The sequence below is a fragment of the Physeter macrocephalus genome, chromosome 2 (genome assembly GCF_002837175.3).
Source record: "Physeter macrocephalus isolate SW-GA chromosome 2, ASM283717v5, whole genome shotgun sequence".
Taxonomy (NCBI): Eukaryota; Metazoa; Chordata; class Mammalia; order Artiodactyla; family Physeteridae; genus Physeter; species Physeter macrocephalus.
Window position 1 is genome coordinate 132,368,044 of NC_041215.1, and position 15,944 is coordinate 132,383,987.

A 15,944-nucleotide genomic window follows, 5' to 3' on the forward strand; every position below is an offset into this window, starting at 1 on the left:
ATCTACTTGGCCACTGACCTCATGCAGCTTAGTTGACATGGGCAGAGACATGGCTTTATATCTCTCATGTAAAACAAAACAAAACACCTGAGCAGTACTGTGCATACTGCTCTGCTCCTGGCCTTTTTCCAAGAATACGTCATGGGGTCCTCCACATCCTTTTCACTGGCTGCCTAGCAGTGATTATTTACATGCATGTATCTGAATGCACTTAATTGACCGCCTGCTGATAGACAGCCTCATTGTTTCCATTATTTTTGCTAAAACAAACAATGCAATAACAAGTATCCCTTTAAATATACCCTTGTTCATGTTTCTATTTATCCATAGGATAAGTTCCCAGAGGTAAATATCCCTGGGTCAAAGCTCATGAGTATCTCTGCAGCAGACATCTGCCATTCTTTCACAACTGTTCTGCATCTGAAGTACGTTCCCATGTTTGGGGGAAATAAGCATCTCGGTGGGAGACAGACCTCACCTCCCCTTATAGAGGACAAATGGTCCAGATCCTAACCCTTCCCATCTCCAACACGTGGGCGTGTGACTGGGCTCAGCCTCAGACTCTGAATCTGGAGTAAGCACATGAAGAAGCAAGACACCCCAAAGCCATTATCAGCCAGGGCAGGGGCACCAGGCCTGTCTTGTTCCCGTGGCGTGCTTTCGGCTGTAGCGCCCAGCCACCTGGCCTCCTGCCTGTTTTCTCAGCCTGGTCCCCCAACCCCGCTAGTGATTCTGCGGGCTCCTCCTTGTCTTTTCGATCAGTTCTCCTTCTGCTTAAATCAGTCCGCTTAGATTCTGTTACTTGTAATTAAGAACCCTGACTGATTCTGCAGGAGCCAGCCTCCACGATGGCGCCCAAGAATTCTGACCAGTCGGGCTGACCTGTGTAACCAGTAGGATATTATGGAAATGACAGAACGTGCCTTATTTGTTTATTTATTTTGGCTGCACAGGCTCTTCGTCACGGCGTGCGGACTTCTCTAGCTGCAGTGTGTAGGATCTTAGTTCCCTGACCAGGGATCAAACCCAGGCCCCCTGCATTGGGAGTGCAGAGTCTTAACCAATGGACCACCAGGGAAGTCCCAATAGACCATGATTTCTGAAACTTGGTCTTAAAAGACATTGCAGCTTACCCCTTTCTTGTATCACTTACTTTGAGGGAAACCAACTGCTATGCTGTGAGGACACTCTAGCAGTCCGGTGGAGAGGTCCACGTGGCAAGTAACCGAGGCTTCTGGCCAACAGCCAACACCAACTTGTGAACCACATGAGTGGTGGATGAGATCTTCCAGCCCCAGTCAAGCTTTTAGATGGCAGCAGCCCCAATTGGCGTTTTGACTTCTCATGAGAGACCCTGAGCTAGAACCCAGTGAAACCACTTCTGAATTCCTGACCCTCAGAAACTGTGTGAGATAATAAATGTTAATTATTGTTTTACGCCACTAAGTTTTGGGACGATTTGTTAAAGCAGAAATAAATGACTAATACAAGTACAATGTAAAATTTTAACAGTCTACGAAGTTGCCCTTCCAAAGGGCAACAGCAATGTACACTCCCACCAATACCATGTGGTAGAGTGCCAAAAGCGATTGGTTTTGGAAAGGAGAGGAAGGGAGCAGGGAAACTGACCCCTGATAAGGTCCCATCTTCAGTGCCTCCCTAAGTTGTAGAATTGTAAGTTGGCCCCCTAGAACCAGTTGGCCTCCCCCGCAACCAGTCAGGCTGGTGGGTAGGGATGTGGCCAGAATCTGGCCTGGTGTACAAGCAGGGTCAGCGAGGAGAAATCTGAGCAGGGACAAGGCCACAGGTGTCAGGTCACATGATCAGGCCAGGAGGGCTCAGCAAGTGTCAGCTGCAGGGGCGTGGCAGGTGAACAGGCAGATTGGCAAAAATCTCTCCAGGCTGGTTGGGAAAGGAGACTCAAAAAAAAACAGAGGAGCTAGGTGAGTGGGCATCTGGGCTTGGGGCCAAGGCAGCAGCCAGGACTGAGCTTTTCTGGGCCGCCCTGGCCTGGAGTCCCTCGCATGTGACTTTAAAGACCCAGGGCTCAGAAGGAGACAGAGTTGTAGCAGTGCAAGGTAGAAGACAGAGAGGGGACCCGTATGTCCTGAGCACTAAATATATGCCAGGGATGGAATCTGCCAGGTAGACAATCACCATTCCCATTTTACAGAAGAGGAAACGGAGGCTCAGTGAGGCTACGTTTCTAGCCTAGTATCTGATTGCAACTCCTATTACATCACACAGTCTCCAGGGCAGAGGCAGAACTGATTTGTTTGTTGGTGTTCCCTATTTCTCAGTCAAAGGGGGGCCTTTGGGGAGTAGACTCATCACCTTTCCAGTGAGACAGATGTCTGTGCAATCTCTGCTGTCCTCACTTTCAGAGCTGTCCTCTCAGGCTAGGCTCCCATGTCAGGTGCTTAGAAGGTCCCTGAGTCAGTGGCAGTGGTCCTCCCTTGCCCATTTCTGTCTGCTCCAACAAACCTGGTACGTCCTTGTGAAACAAACATGCACGTGTGGTGGGAGTTTGTCACATGCGAGGCAGCATACTAGGCCTACAGCAGTGGGTAAGGCAGTTTCTGCCCTTCAAAGAGTCCGTAGTCCAAAGAAGGAGGAAGAGAAGAAAAGAGAAGGATACTGCATAATGTCATAAGGATTACAATAGAGAAAAACTTAGGGTGAAATGGGAACCCTGAGAAGGGGCACCTAGGCTGCAAGCATTAAGAAAGCTTCCTGAAGATAATCTCTTAGCTGAGTCACAAACAACGAGAGATAGTTTTCCAGGGGAAGGGAGGGAGTGCCAGGCACAGGGAACAGCATGTGCAAAAGTCTGGAGGAGTGGCACTTTCTAGGAAATGCTGGGTATTGCATGTTCCGGGAGTGTACCATTTGGAAGGGAGGGGGAAGGGCAAGAGATGAAGCAGGAGGCGGTGAGCAGGGCCCAGATCCTGAAGGTGGGGAGCCAAAAACTGAAGGAGGGATGATAGCAACGGTCCACAGTTTATTAAGATTATCCTAACGGCAGTTTGGACAGTCAGGGCAAAATGAGGGCAGGGAAACCAGTTCGGAGGCCACTGTAGAGGCCCAGGAAAGAACCAATGAAGGCCATGGCCATGGAGATGGAGGATGGGAACTGTAGGTAAGAAGCATGAAGGGAACACTGTCTATAGGACTTCATGACCAAGAGGGGGCAAAGAAGTGCTGCTTCTGGTCTCTGTAGTTCCATAACCCAATATTTGTCCATTTTTTTCCCTTAAGTTCTTTTGTGTTACATTTTCTATCATTTGCAATCCAGAGGTTTTAGCTCATCCATGGCTCTAGTTGTCCACAGAGGGAAATGGACATTTGAAGTCATTATACTGTTGTCTCCATTCCTTCCTTCTTTTTTCTTTTCTTTTCTTTTTTTTTTCTTTAATCAATAGATTTTATTTTTTGGAGCAGTTTTAGGTTACAGAAAAACTTAGCAGAAAGTTCAGAGTTTCATAAACCCCTCTCCTCCCTCCCCCTCCAGTTTCACCTATTATTAATATCTTGCATTAGTGTGTACATTTGTTACAACCGGTGTGCTCATATTGGCACATTATTATTAACTAAAGTCCATAGTAACATTAGGGTCCACTCTTTGTGTTATACATTCTATATGGATTTTGACAAATGTATAATGACCATTATAGCATCATACGGAATGTTATCACTGCTCTAAAAATCCCCTGTTCACCCCTCCCTCCCCGCCCTAACCCCCGATAACCCTAATCTTTTTACTCCCTTCATAGTTTTGCCTTTTCCAGAATTTCAGATAGTTGGAATCATATGCAATGCAACCTTTCCAGATCGGCTTCTTTCACTTAGCAGTATGCACTTAAGTTTCCTCCATGTCATTTTGTGACTTGATAGCTCATTTCTTTTCAACAGTGAATAATATTTCTTTTTATCGCTGAATTAATATTCCATTGTATGGATTGACCACAGTTTGTTTATCCATTCACCTGTTGAATACCTTGGTTGCTTCTAAGTTTTGAACTATGAATAAAGCTGCTATCAACATTCGCGTGCAGGTTTTTGCGCGGACTAAGTATCTCAGCTCATTTGGATAAATACCAAGAAGCACGATTGCTGGATTATATGGCAAGAGTCTCTCCATGCCTTTTCCGTATCCACTTCCTCTGGTGGGGAGGTTGGGGTGACCCTACATGGAAAAAGGATGCCTGAGAATTGTAAGTCTCGGGTTTGTGCAGAAACAGAAATGATTCTCCCTGGGGAGCTAAGGGTGTTCTTTTAGGCCAGCGGTCTTTACCTAGGTCCCCTAAATACCCTGGAATTATACATGGGAGGGAAGGGTCATTGGCCTTCATCAGAGTTTCAAGGGGTCCAGGAAGCAAGAGAAATTAAGCTGCAGATTTTACCTGCAGCTGAAAGAATCCTCAGTGATGGGAAGGGGAAGAGTAGCTGACAGGCCACCTCAGTACTCAGAATGCCCCGGAGTGAAAGCCAAACCTCTAATCACCACTTCTAACTCTACTTCGGGGACTTGGTGTGAAACAGGAGCCTAGGCTGGATGTGGTCCCCACAGAAAACACCCTTCTCTCCCCTCCAATTCACAGAAGGCTAGAAGCACATTGATGTGACGGCAAAGTCCATTTGCACTGTTTATTTAAAAAGAACAGCCGTAAGGTAAAAATGCAGATGTTTTCTTTTTTGTAGAGACAGCAGGTAAAAAAGAGAAGAAATAAATATGATGTTAGAAATTCTTTTATAAAATACAAAAAACCCCTGATATTTGTGAGCAGCCCCAAGAACCCATAACACATAAAAAATTATGCTGAAGAACAGCTTCACCACAGCACCTTAGAGCAGAGGTTGGAAACCAGCTAGGTGGTGAGGATGGTCGTGACTTTGGGGATTTTGAAAGGCTCTGGATTTGTCACTTGGGAATGTCAGGGGTCCTACTGTAATATAATTTGCATAAGGTCCGAGTTAACAGGAATTCTTCTACTCATTAATATTACTTATAATCATTCTTACAGTTAAGTAGCACAGTATTTAGGGGTAGGAAAAAAAAGGCTGAAGTGGGAAGAGGAATGAAAAGGATAGATCTAGGGGGAATGCTAAGAGGACAGGAGAAAGGTGATGGGAAGGAACAGACTCTCCTATCCTTTCACTATTTTGTGTCATCTCAGCAGCATGCCGTGCCCCCTATTGGAGAGGGAAGAGGGAGTGGTCCAGCCTGGCCTGCCTTAAACCTCACCATCATCAGAGGACAGAAGGTGCAAAAGCACCCGGCAGGATCAGGCTAAGAATGAGAACAGGGAAGTTGGATGAGAAACAAAGGAGAGGGGGCATGACGGGAAGAGGCACAGAAAAGGAGTACCCAAGAAAATGGGCGATATTAACATCATAGGCCTCCAGGGACTATCTCCTCTGAGGACCGCCAAAGAAAGAAGCATCTGTACAAATTAACACAGCAGACCACTCTGATGTGGAGTGGGAAAGAGACAAGGAAAAAGTAAAGGTTGCCAAGTAGAGGCACACTCCGGCTACAGAGAAGGGTAGAGGAAGGCGAGCAGGGGAGGGACTTGGCGGGGGCAGCTGGAACCTCTGGGAGGGGCTCCCAAATGGGGATGAGAGCCGCCCCCCGCCACCCCTATGAGGTTAAGGAGTTTGCGCTGGGTGGTGGTTGTGAAGGCTTGTTGGGGCAAAGGGTCAGCAGGGGCGAGGATGCCCGGCCAGCTCTCCCTGGGGCATCTGTGAGGCACAGCTGTGGCCAGAGGTCAAGGTCAGCCCAACTATGTACTGAAAGCGGCCTTGAGTTCCCGGAAGGCCGCCTGGCGGAGCCTCCTCTTCTCTTCTGCCTGCTTCCGCTCGTCTTGCTCCGCTTTTAGCTCCGCTTCAAACTTACTGGCAGATTTCAAGGCTTGGACCTGCAGAGAAACAGCAAGGACAGACCAACAGAGTGAGAGAGGAAACAGAAACCTGGAGAGGGAGCAGCCCAGCAGACAGAATTCGCTTGTCTCCAGCCACGTGACCTGGGATCCTGGTCCTGTTGGGGGCCTGACCCCCGCCCAATACTCCCTCCCCTTGGTCTTCCAGTGTTTGCTTTCTAACAGCGAGGACACCGTCACTTTATTTGCTGCTGTGTTACACATGCCCCTTCCTATCTGCTGGGGTTGGCTTTTCCGCCTCAGCTTCTTTTTCAGGATACCCTTAACATCCACGCCTATTGGCCACTTCTACTTTCCACCTTTAATTTCACAATAATATTCTTTAGTTCTAGGGGAAAACAAAAACCAAATGAGCTTCCTGCAGGCATTTCGAATAGGATTGCATCAATCTGCCTATGGCAAAGGGATATCTTTATAATGTACAGTTTTCCCTGAATGACTCAGTTTTCATTCAGTACTGGTTGTTTGGGGTTTTTTTAATGTTACCAACTGAAATTTTCAGCTTTCTCTGAATCAGTCCTTCTAAATTTACTTCCAAATACTGAATGTTTTTTGTTGGCATTGTGAATGGGATATGAATCCATCTTCAATAATACAGTATCAGATAAATCCATCTTATCCTCTATTCTAGGACTGATTCTTTTTTTTTTTTCCTCTCTGTGTGTCTCATCAATTTGGTAGAATTTGCAAACATGTTGGGCATGTACTTTTTTTTTTTTTTTTTTGCGGTACGCGGGCCTCTCACCGTTGCGGCCTCTCTCTTTGCGGAGCACAGGCTCCGGGCGCGCAGGCTCAGCGGCCATGGCTCACGGGCCCGGCCGCTCCGCGGCATGTGGGATCTTCCTAGACCGGGGCGCGAACCCACGTCCCCTGCATCGGCAGGCGGACTCTCAACCACTGCGCCACCAGGGAAGCCCGCACGTACCTTATTTTTAATAAAGACTGCTAAACTGCTCTCCAAACAGCTGCTCCAGTTTGCACCCCACCATCACGGAATCCAAGTGCTCATTTCCCAACCTTACCAACGCTTATCATTAACCTTTTTCCTGTTTGCCAATCTGATAGGCAAAAAAATTGGCAACTTCTGTTATTTCCTCTTTGGTGAATTACCCATTTGTATGCTTTCCCATTTTTTTATGCAGTTGTTTTTTTTTTCCTTTAATTTGCAATTATTTACATAATTTAGGTTTAGTCCCCCATTATATATTTTTCTTCAGTTACTTTCCTCAAGTCTTTTGTTTGTCTTTTAACTTCAAGGTATCTCGGGTCATACAAATATTTAAATTTTGATGTCATCAAAAATTTCAACAGAAACTGCTCTTTCTTGACTCTGGCAAGAAGTCCAGGTTGGAGTTTACTATCTACCCAGCCTCCCCAAGCATCCATAGACCCCTACAACCAGGGTTCACACTCCCATTCCCTAGTGTGTTGGCCTCGCCCTAGTTTACTTTTTAACCCGAAAAGGATGCCTGACCAATTTTTGCAACACCCCTGTCACAGTACCTCCAACTCCCGGGACCTGCACTTCTTTTTTTTAGGACCTGAACTTCTGCCTGACACACTTCACCTCTCCCTTCCCAGTCTGCCAAGTGCTGCCCTTGGACCAAGGACTTTATTCCTGCTTGCAGGCTGAGAACATGTTTTTCTTAGAAGGCTCACAAGGACCATATCTGGACCCACTGGGAGGTGAGGATTTCCAGTTTGGGCTGGGCCTTCAGTAAAGCTCAGCCCTCCTCCTCCCATCTCTTTCCCCACAGCGTCATCCAAACAGCCGCAGCCTTTAAGGATCCTGCCACTCTCAGCAGCCCACCTCCTCCCTCATTTAGAAAACACAGAGGAATGCAGTCCGTCCACTCTGGACTCCTCTCCCACCCATTGTATCCTTCCTCCTTTCCCTGTGCTTCTGGAAGTGAGACCCTGGGTGCTTCATTGAACATCTCTAGGCTCAGAGGTGTACTGACTAGTACCTGCTTGCAAGCCAGTTGTTTGATTTTCAGGAATTTTATGAGCTGGTTGTTAAATATAGCCATTGTTAGGGACTTCCCGGGTGGTCCAGTGGTTAAGACTTTGGCTTCTAATGCAGGGGGTGCAGGTTCGATCCCTGGTTGGGGAGCTAAGATCCTACATGTCTCACAGCCAAAAAACCAAAACATAACGAACAGAAGCAATATTGTAACAAATTCAGTATAAAGACTTTAAAAATCGTCCACATCAAAAAAATCTTAAGGGACTTCCCTGGTGGCACAGTGGTTAAGAATCTGCCTGCCAATGCAGGGGGGGCACAGGTTCGAGCCCTGGTCCGGGAAGATCCCACACGCTGTGAAGCAACTGAGCCCGTGCACCACAATTACTGAGCCTGCGCTCTGGAGCCCGTGAGCCACAACTACTGAGCCCACATGCCACAACTACTGAAGCCCGCGCGCCTAGAGTCCGTGCTCCACAACAAGAGAAGCCACCGCAGTGAGAAGCCCGCGCACCGCAACGAGAGAAAGCCCGCGCACAGCAATGAAAGACCCAACGCAGCCAAAAAAAAAAAAAAAAAAAGGTTTATAACAAAAAAATCTTAAAAAAAATATAGGGCTTCCTTGGTGGCGCAGTGGTTGAGAGTCCGCCTGCCGATGCAGGGGACACTGGTCCGGGAAGATCCCACATGCCGTGGAGCAGCTAAGCCCGTGCGCCACAACTGCTGAGCCTGCACTCTAGAGCCCGCGAGCCACAACTACTGAAGCCTGCGCGCCTAGAGCCCATGCTCCATAGCAAGAGAAGCCACAGCAATGAGAAGCCCGTGCACCGCAACGAAGAATAGCCCCTGCTCGCCGCAACTAGAGAAAGCAGCACACAGCAACGAAGAACCAAAGCAGCCAAAAATAAATAAAATAAGTAAATTTATTAAAAAAAAAAAATCAATAGGCTATCTGGAATCTACAACTAAAATAGTATATATTTTATTATTTGCAAATTGTGTGCTACATATCTTTTATATCTGTAAAATACATTTATAATAAACTTAGGCATATATATATATACAGTTTGTCCAGACAGCCATTTGCTTAACATTTAACAACAAACCACTGTCTAAGCTTCAATTTCCTCATCTGCAAAGTGGGTCAGTAACACCTACCTCCAGAGTGATTGTGTGAGCATTAGATAACACATGAATCTGAAGCGCTCAGCAGAGGGTCTGGCCAATCACCAGCACTCACATGTTTGTCAGTCACCCCACCTGCCCATTCCTGGCCAGGTCAGAGGAGGGTTGGGGGCCCTTGCAATTACTTTACTTGGGCTCCTTCTTCTCCACATTAAAAGTCTACCTCATCTCTTGATTCTGTGATCTCCAAGTCCTTGTCCCATCAATCACCCCTTCCTTTTTTTATCTTCATGTTTTCTTCTCCCTGGATCACTTCCCTGTGACATAAAAACACACCAACATCTATCTTCCCTAGGCTTTAAAAAAAAACCCCAAAACTCAGAAGTTCTTTCCTGATCCTACGCTACCATCCGCACTTTGTCCAGGCCCCTCTGCCAACCTTCTAGACAGAAAAGCAGCCATCAGGGCTCTTTCCCCCGAGTTCCCACCCACCTTTTACCCTATTACAATCTGCCCTCCACAGTGAACCTCCTCTCTCAAAAATCTCCACTGACCCATTTGCTGGACCCAGGACCTCTGCTCTGGCCTCATCTGATTCAACCTCTTCTTGAAATTGCTCCTGGCCTCCAAAATAGCATTTTCTCCAGGGTTTCCTTGTATCTCTGGTTACTTCCTTTCCCACAGTCCAGTCACCATTACGTTCTGCCCTTGGTCAATTCCCTCTAGTTCTCGGGTTTCAGCTTGTATCTTGTGAAGATAGATAGCTCCTGTGGTCTGTGTGGCTGAGTGTCCATGAAACACCCATTTCCTCCTTCTTTCTTTCTAAGAGATGCTCCCCTGGCACCTGGCCCAAGGGTCTAGGGGAGACTGACCTCACCCCTGGGCTCGAGGAGCGAATCCAATAGATTCCAATAGGTAGATACTCCAGCCCTTGCCAGTGGTCGGTTCAGGAGTGGACAAGTGTGGAAGAGATTATTCCATGACCCTCAGTATCCAGTATGCTCATCTTCCTTAGTAGCAGAATTACAACTGGGCACATGGATCCCCAGGAAAAAAAAAAAAGGCATTTTGTAGCCTCCCATTTAGCTGGGTGTAGCCAAGTTCTGTCCAACAGGACCTGAGCAGAAACTATTAGCAAACAAAAGGCACAAGTTCTTTCGTTTTTACTGTGTTTGCAGACAATCAATAAATATATGCCAGGTAGTGAGAAATACTAGAAAGAAAAATACCCAATCTAAAGAGGCTTGGGTAGGAGGGGCGCTAAAAAAGAACCAACAGCGTACCCTTCCGACGAAGGGGCAGATCTTCCCTTGCCTGAAGTCACCTCGGACTTAACAGTAAAACCCAGCTTATCACTTTTCCTCCGTGAACCATTCACATTCACGGGCATGGGTCCTGTCTTGATTTTTTTAAACATCAATCCCTGGCCACACAACTCCAATAACCTTGTGGCATTATACTTTCCACCTCCAATCAAGTGGTCATAAATACTGAGAGTTCTAGGGAGTTGGGGATTAATCCTTACCTCCTCCCCAGCCCCTGCAATTCTTTTTTTTTTTTTTTTTTTTTTTTTTTTGGCGGTACGCGGGCCTCTCACTGTTGTGGCCTCTCCCGTTGCGGAGCACAGGCTCCGGACGCGCAGGCTCAGCGGCCATGGCTCGCGGGCCCAGCTGCTCCGCGGCACGTGGGATCTTCCCGGACCGGGGCACGAACCCGTGTCCCCTGCATCGGCAGGCGGACTCTCAACCACTGTGCCACCAGGGAAGCCCTGGGATATGAAATGTTAACAGCTGGCCCCAAACTGCTCTCCAAAAAGTTGGGGCAATTTATACTCTTACCAAGAGCGTCCAAGAATATCTTGAACAGATAAATTATAATAGTGCTTCCATTCATAATAGAGGCACCCAGAAGAGTATGGACAGTCTCAGCCCCGAGAGTCAGGAAAAGCAGCCAAGAAGAGGCAGCTCTTTAAGCTGGGTTTGATAGAATGAGTAGAGTTCTCGCGGAAGAGGCATTTGGGTGGGACATTCCAGGCAGAGGAAACAGCAGGTATTGAGGCCCAGTTGTGAAAAGACGTGGCCGTACTTGAAGAACTGTGCATAGGGGTGAAGAAGGCTGGATCTGGGATCAGAGCCAGATTATAAAAGGTTGGGAATGCCCAGATAAGACATTCCCAGAGACTCCATACAGACTTAAGTACTCGGCATATCGAGCTATGGCAGTGTGCTGAAAACAGGGTCCTGTTAACTTTGGCTTTCACTCCCAGGCCCCTGCCCAAGGCATCTCGGGAGATCTGCAAATGGTGACTCAGTCAATGAATAGAGAGCACTCATTCCACCACCCCTCCTCTCTACTCATCATTATCCACGCGAGTTTCTCCAGAGCTTGATTTGGTGCCTGGCATTTCTGGAACTGAGTTGAACCAATGTTAAGTCATGAAGGAAGGGCCAAACCACTTTCAAGATTGGATATACGATGCTGGTGTTGAAGGTGCAGTGAGTGGTCCACCTGTACCTGAACCTGCCAGGTGACAGCAGTAGGGGATTCAGGCATAAGGAGGCCACCACCATTCACAGCTTACATACTGGCAGAAAGATGATGGACTCCTGTCTCCAAGGCAACGTCACAGAGAAGTGAAGAGAGAGTGCTGCTTAGGGGCCTGAGCAGGCTGGGCTTTATCACCAAGGACACTTTGTCTCTGGGCAAACTCCTGGAATAAGCCAAAACTCCACAAGAGGCTGGCTGTCTCCTGCCTGGAGCGGAAGGGAGTCTCAACAGCTCATATCACATACAGAGTGCTCTCGGTGAGCCAGGAGCTTGCTAGACACCTCATACACGTGAATGCATGTAATCCTCCTGGCAATCCCATTATCAACCCCATTATACAGATGAGGAAACTGAGGCACAGACAGGTGACAGGTAAGTGGAGGAGGCAGAATCTGAACCCAGGTAGCCTTATCCACTGCACTCCACTGCTGTGGAGGGGGATTCGGAGGGCTCTCCTGATCGCTCTTTCTGCCGGTGTGCCCTGCGGAGAGGAAGATGACAGCACCCAGCAGGGGTAAAATCTCCATAAACGTTCAATGACCGTATGAACTCATGAATGAATGGAAGCACCCAGAAGGGCTCCAAGACCAGGCACTGGAGATTCCTTCCCAGCTCTCAGCCATTGTCAATGATGCAAATACTTTTTCTGATTCAGGGCAAGCCACCAAGGCACCCTCCTCGGGCCCCATTATTCACGTGTTCACACACAGGTGTCTAAGATGCAAACGTGCAGGCAGCTGTTCAAGTAACTCATCTGTGGTTTGGGGTAAAAGGAGGGGTTCTTTAGGAAAGTCTGGATTCAGAGCCAACCTGGCAGCATTGCACCAGCAAACCTCTTTGAACCTGAAACCAGGATCCAATGCATTTGCCGTCTGGCAGTTTTCCTGTTTTGTTTTAAATTTTCAGGTGGCACACAAACGCACTCTCATTGCCCTACAAGCTCACACGATTAAGCGCTTGCTGTTGCGCTTGTCCTGAGGGAGTGGGTGAGCTGGTCGCTGGCTGGGAGCTCCTGCCGGGCAGGATGTGCTGAGGGAGGGGTTGCCCTGCAGAGGAAGGAGGCACCTACCTTGGCTTCAAAGAAGTCCTTGGCACCTTTGACGCCCTCCAGGGCAACATTGATCTCAGAAAGCTTGGCCAGCGCCATCAGCCCACTGTCCTCCTGCAGTTCCCCCGCTGCGGCCTTGTGGAATATGAGCAGGAACTACAGGGGAAGGTCGATTAGGGGCAAAGTCAGCGGCACCGAGAGATTCGCAACAGTCCCCTCCGGCCTGAGCTAGGGTCATTATAGCCAAGCCTATTAAAAGGGGTGTATATGTGTCCGTGTGACAAATTATTTTGTCAAAGCTGAAAACATGGGGAATTCCCTGATGGTCCAGAGGTTAAGACTCTGCCCTTCCACTGCGGGGGGCGTGGGTTCGATCCCTGTTCCGGGAACTAAGATCCCACGTGACCCGTGCCAAAAAAAAAAAAAAAAAAAAAAAAAAAGAAAGAAAGACAGAAACCAAACCTGCCTACTTTTCCACAAGGATGTAGGGGAATGGGCACCCTTATATCGAGTTGATGGGAGTGTAACTTGAATCAAAAATTTTGGAGGGCACTTGGAAATATTTACAAAAGACCAAATGTTTTCACCCTACCAATCATTAATTCCACTGCTGGGAATCTCTCCTTTAGAACCATTTACACAATAGTTTAAGAAGCATTGTCTGTAAAAGCAAAAAATTGGCAGCATCCTAGTTAACAGCCATGAAAGAAAAAAATCCAGTAGACCTGTACGTACTATTTTTTAAAACTAAATAATTCAATATTTCTGACATTTTTGAACCATTCCTATTTTCCATTTGTGTTCCATTTTTGGCAGTAGATTATTTACCTTTTTTGGTGTTTTCTAAGAGATCTTTGTAGAACCTTGTTCCAAATACTTTATGTTTCAAATACATTAGCTCTGTCACTTCCCTTTCAATTTTGTCTAGAGCAAAATTTTTTCAAAAATTATCAATTTGGCCTTCCCTGGTGGCGCAGTGGTTGAGAGTCCGCCTGCCGATGCAGGGGACCCGGGTTCGTGCCCCGGTCCGGGAGGATCCCACGTGCCGCGGAGCGGCTGGGCCCGTGAGCCGTGGCCGCTGAGCCTGCGCGTCCGGAGCCTGTGCTCCGCAACGGGAGAGGCCGCAGCAGTGAGAGGCCCGCGTAACGCAAAAAAAAAAAAAGAAAAATTATCAATCTTTCCTTTTCTGTCACCAATGTCATGCTTAGAAAATCCTTCCTTGCCACCAAGGTTACAGAAACAATTGCCTGTGTTTTTGTCTACTGCCTTTATGACTTTTTAAAAAGCGTAAATATTTAATCTCAGATTTATTCTGATCTGTCATGTGAAGTTTATCATTAACCTTATTTTCTTCCAAATGGTTAGCTAGTAACCCCCACATCATTTATTGAATAATCCACCCCCTTCCTCCAGATTCGAAATGTGACCTGAATGAATTTCTCTTTAAAGCCAACTTGTACTAAGACCTCTGCAAAATAAATTTTAAATAAATAAATAGGCCAACCTGAAAGAGCTGTCCCTGCCCCTCCCCACCCCCACCTGCACATCCTTCCATCACCCCCAAGGAAGTTTTATGGCTTTTTACCTCTCTTCTTTAAAAAATTTTTGTGAATTTATCTATCAGACATCTTCTATCCAGCTTCCATAATTTATTTTTCCATCTAGAAAGAATAAAAATTGATGTATTCCAAGTCATCCCAGAAAGAGGCTCCTCCAGGTTTTCAAGTGCCTAAAATATGTGTGAAATTTCCGTTTTCAGGGGTTTTTTTCACGACCATCTCCTCTAAAGATTGTCTTCCCCAAGAGGAAAGAACATTAGCTAAAGCAGAGTGAGAGGTAAGACAACTTCAGCACGCTTTTTCCACATTCCAACTTGTGTCTTTTACTGCCAACGCTCTTAATCCCTAGAGGGAAGCGTGTTTCATTAAGTGAAAGTCTCGGCTTCCACCACCACCACCCCAAAATGCCTTGCCGGTGAGCCTTTCTTTGTAATTCTTGCTTCAGGGGTCCTAACTCCACTGTGGACATCGCCAGATACAAAGCAAGCGGTGAAGCAAGATGTTCCAGGACTTTCAGCTTCACGGAGGCCACCATGGTCAGCTTGACTCTACAGAAACACCACGTTCACCCACCTGCAGCTTCAAACTCTCTCACTAGAGGCCGGCAGAGACTCAGTTTGCTGCAGACTATCCGAACCAGAACCCTGGCTCCAAAGAAGCCTTGGAAATCAAGCCTGCTGAAGGAGGTGAGGCCCCCCCCAAGATTAGGATGGGGGACAAGGGGGAAGGGGGGACAGTTGTGGTCGGGCTCTCATGGAAGAGACTGAAGCAGCCAAGACTTCAGCGCTGCAACGTGAGCCTCGGGCAGAGAGAAGGAGTAAAATACCCATCCATCCCTCAGTACCTGCCCATCCTTAAAGCACTTAGTTACAGAAGCCACCCCCCTCCCCAATGCTCCATACGGTAAACACAAAACAGATAGCCCCTCCATACCAGGGAGGCAGCTTAGGAAAGATGGAGCACTGCCCCCAGCCTAGCAGCAATCCAAGTGACCTGACGGGGAGGGGGTGTCTCTTCATCTCTGAAACTCATTTTTCTCACGTCTGCAGCAGAGATGACAATGTTGGTGCTTACAGAAGGACTTAAAGTATTCCTCAAGGGTCCCGGCCACGTGTGCTCAAACTCACTCTGCCAGCTCAGCGGATGACCACCAGCAGCTCTGTCCTAACTTTAGGGGTCCCCCCAGTCCCAGCCAGTTAAAGAAGAAAAAAAAAAAAATCCAGCTCTACCTGAAAATGTTCAGCCCTCCCTAAAGCATGCCAGACTTTCCCATTTAACGTATTACCATCACCAACCCCTGAATGACAATTTCTCCAACTGCCCAGCCTTGTTTGTCTTCCTATTTATAGTCCACAAAGACTGGTATGTTGTAGAGAATTGGAAAGTGTCCTAGCTGTGACTCTGAGCAAAGAGGGGGGAGGGAAGGAGAAGCAGAAAACAAAGAAACAGAACTAACAAAGCTAAAAAGCAGTTCCAGACACAAGCTGTCAAATGCTTCTGATAAACTGAAGGAAATGTTTTTCTGATTGAATTTTTTCAAAGATTTTTTTGATGTGGACCACTTTTAATGTCTTTATTGAATCTGTTACAATATTGCTTCTGTTTTATGTTTTGGGATTTTTTTGGCCGCAAGGCATGTGGGATCTTAGCTCCCCGACCAGGTATCAAACCTGCACCCCGGGCTTCCCTGGTGGCGCAGTGGTTGGGAGTCCGCCTGCCAATGCAGAGGACGCGGGTTCGTGCCCCTGTCTGTGTGGCATCCC

The 15,944-nt window shown here is 47.4% G+C and overlaps 1 protein-coding gene across 1 annotated transcript in view; it reads right to left on the reverse strand.

Annotated features, from left to right (window-relative positions):
* Positions 1-4,622: 4,622 nt before the first annotated feature.
* The window catches only part of EFHD1 (EF-hand domain family member D1), a 16,105-nt gene continuing 4,783 nt past the window's right edge, over positions 4,623-15,944 (reverse strand). Inside the window, exons 2-3 of the mRNA XM_028482740.2 lie at positions 12,644-12,778; positions 4,623-5,918 (exon numbers count right to left, since the gene is read on the reverse strand). Coding sequence (XP_028338541.1) covers positions 5,784-5,918; positions 12,644-12,778 — 270 coding nt within the window. The 3' untranslated portion in view covers positions 4,623-5,783. The remainder of the gene's footprint in view (positions 5,919-12,643; positions 12,779-15,944) is intronic.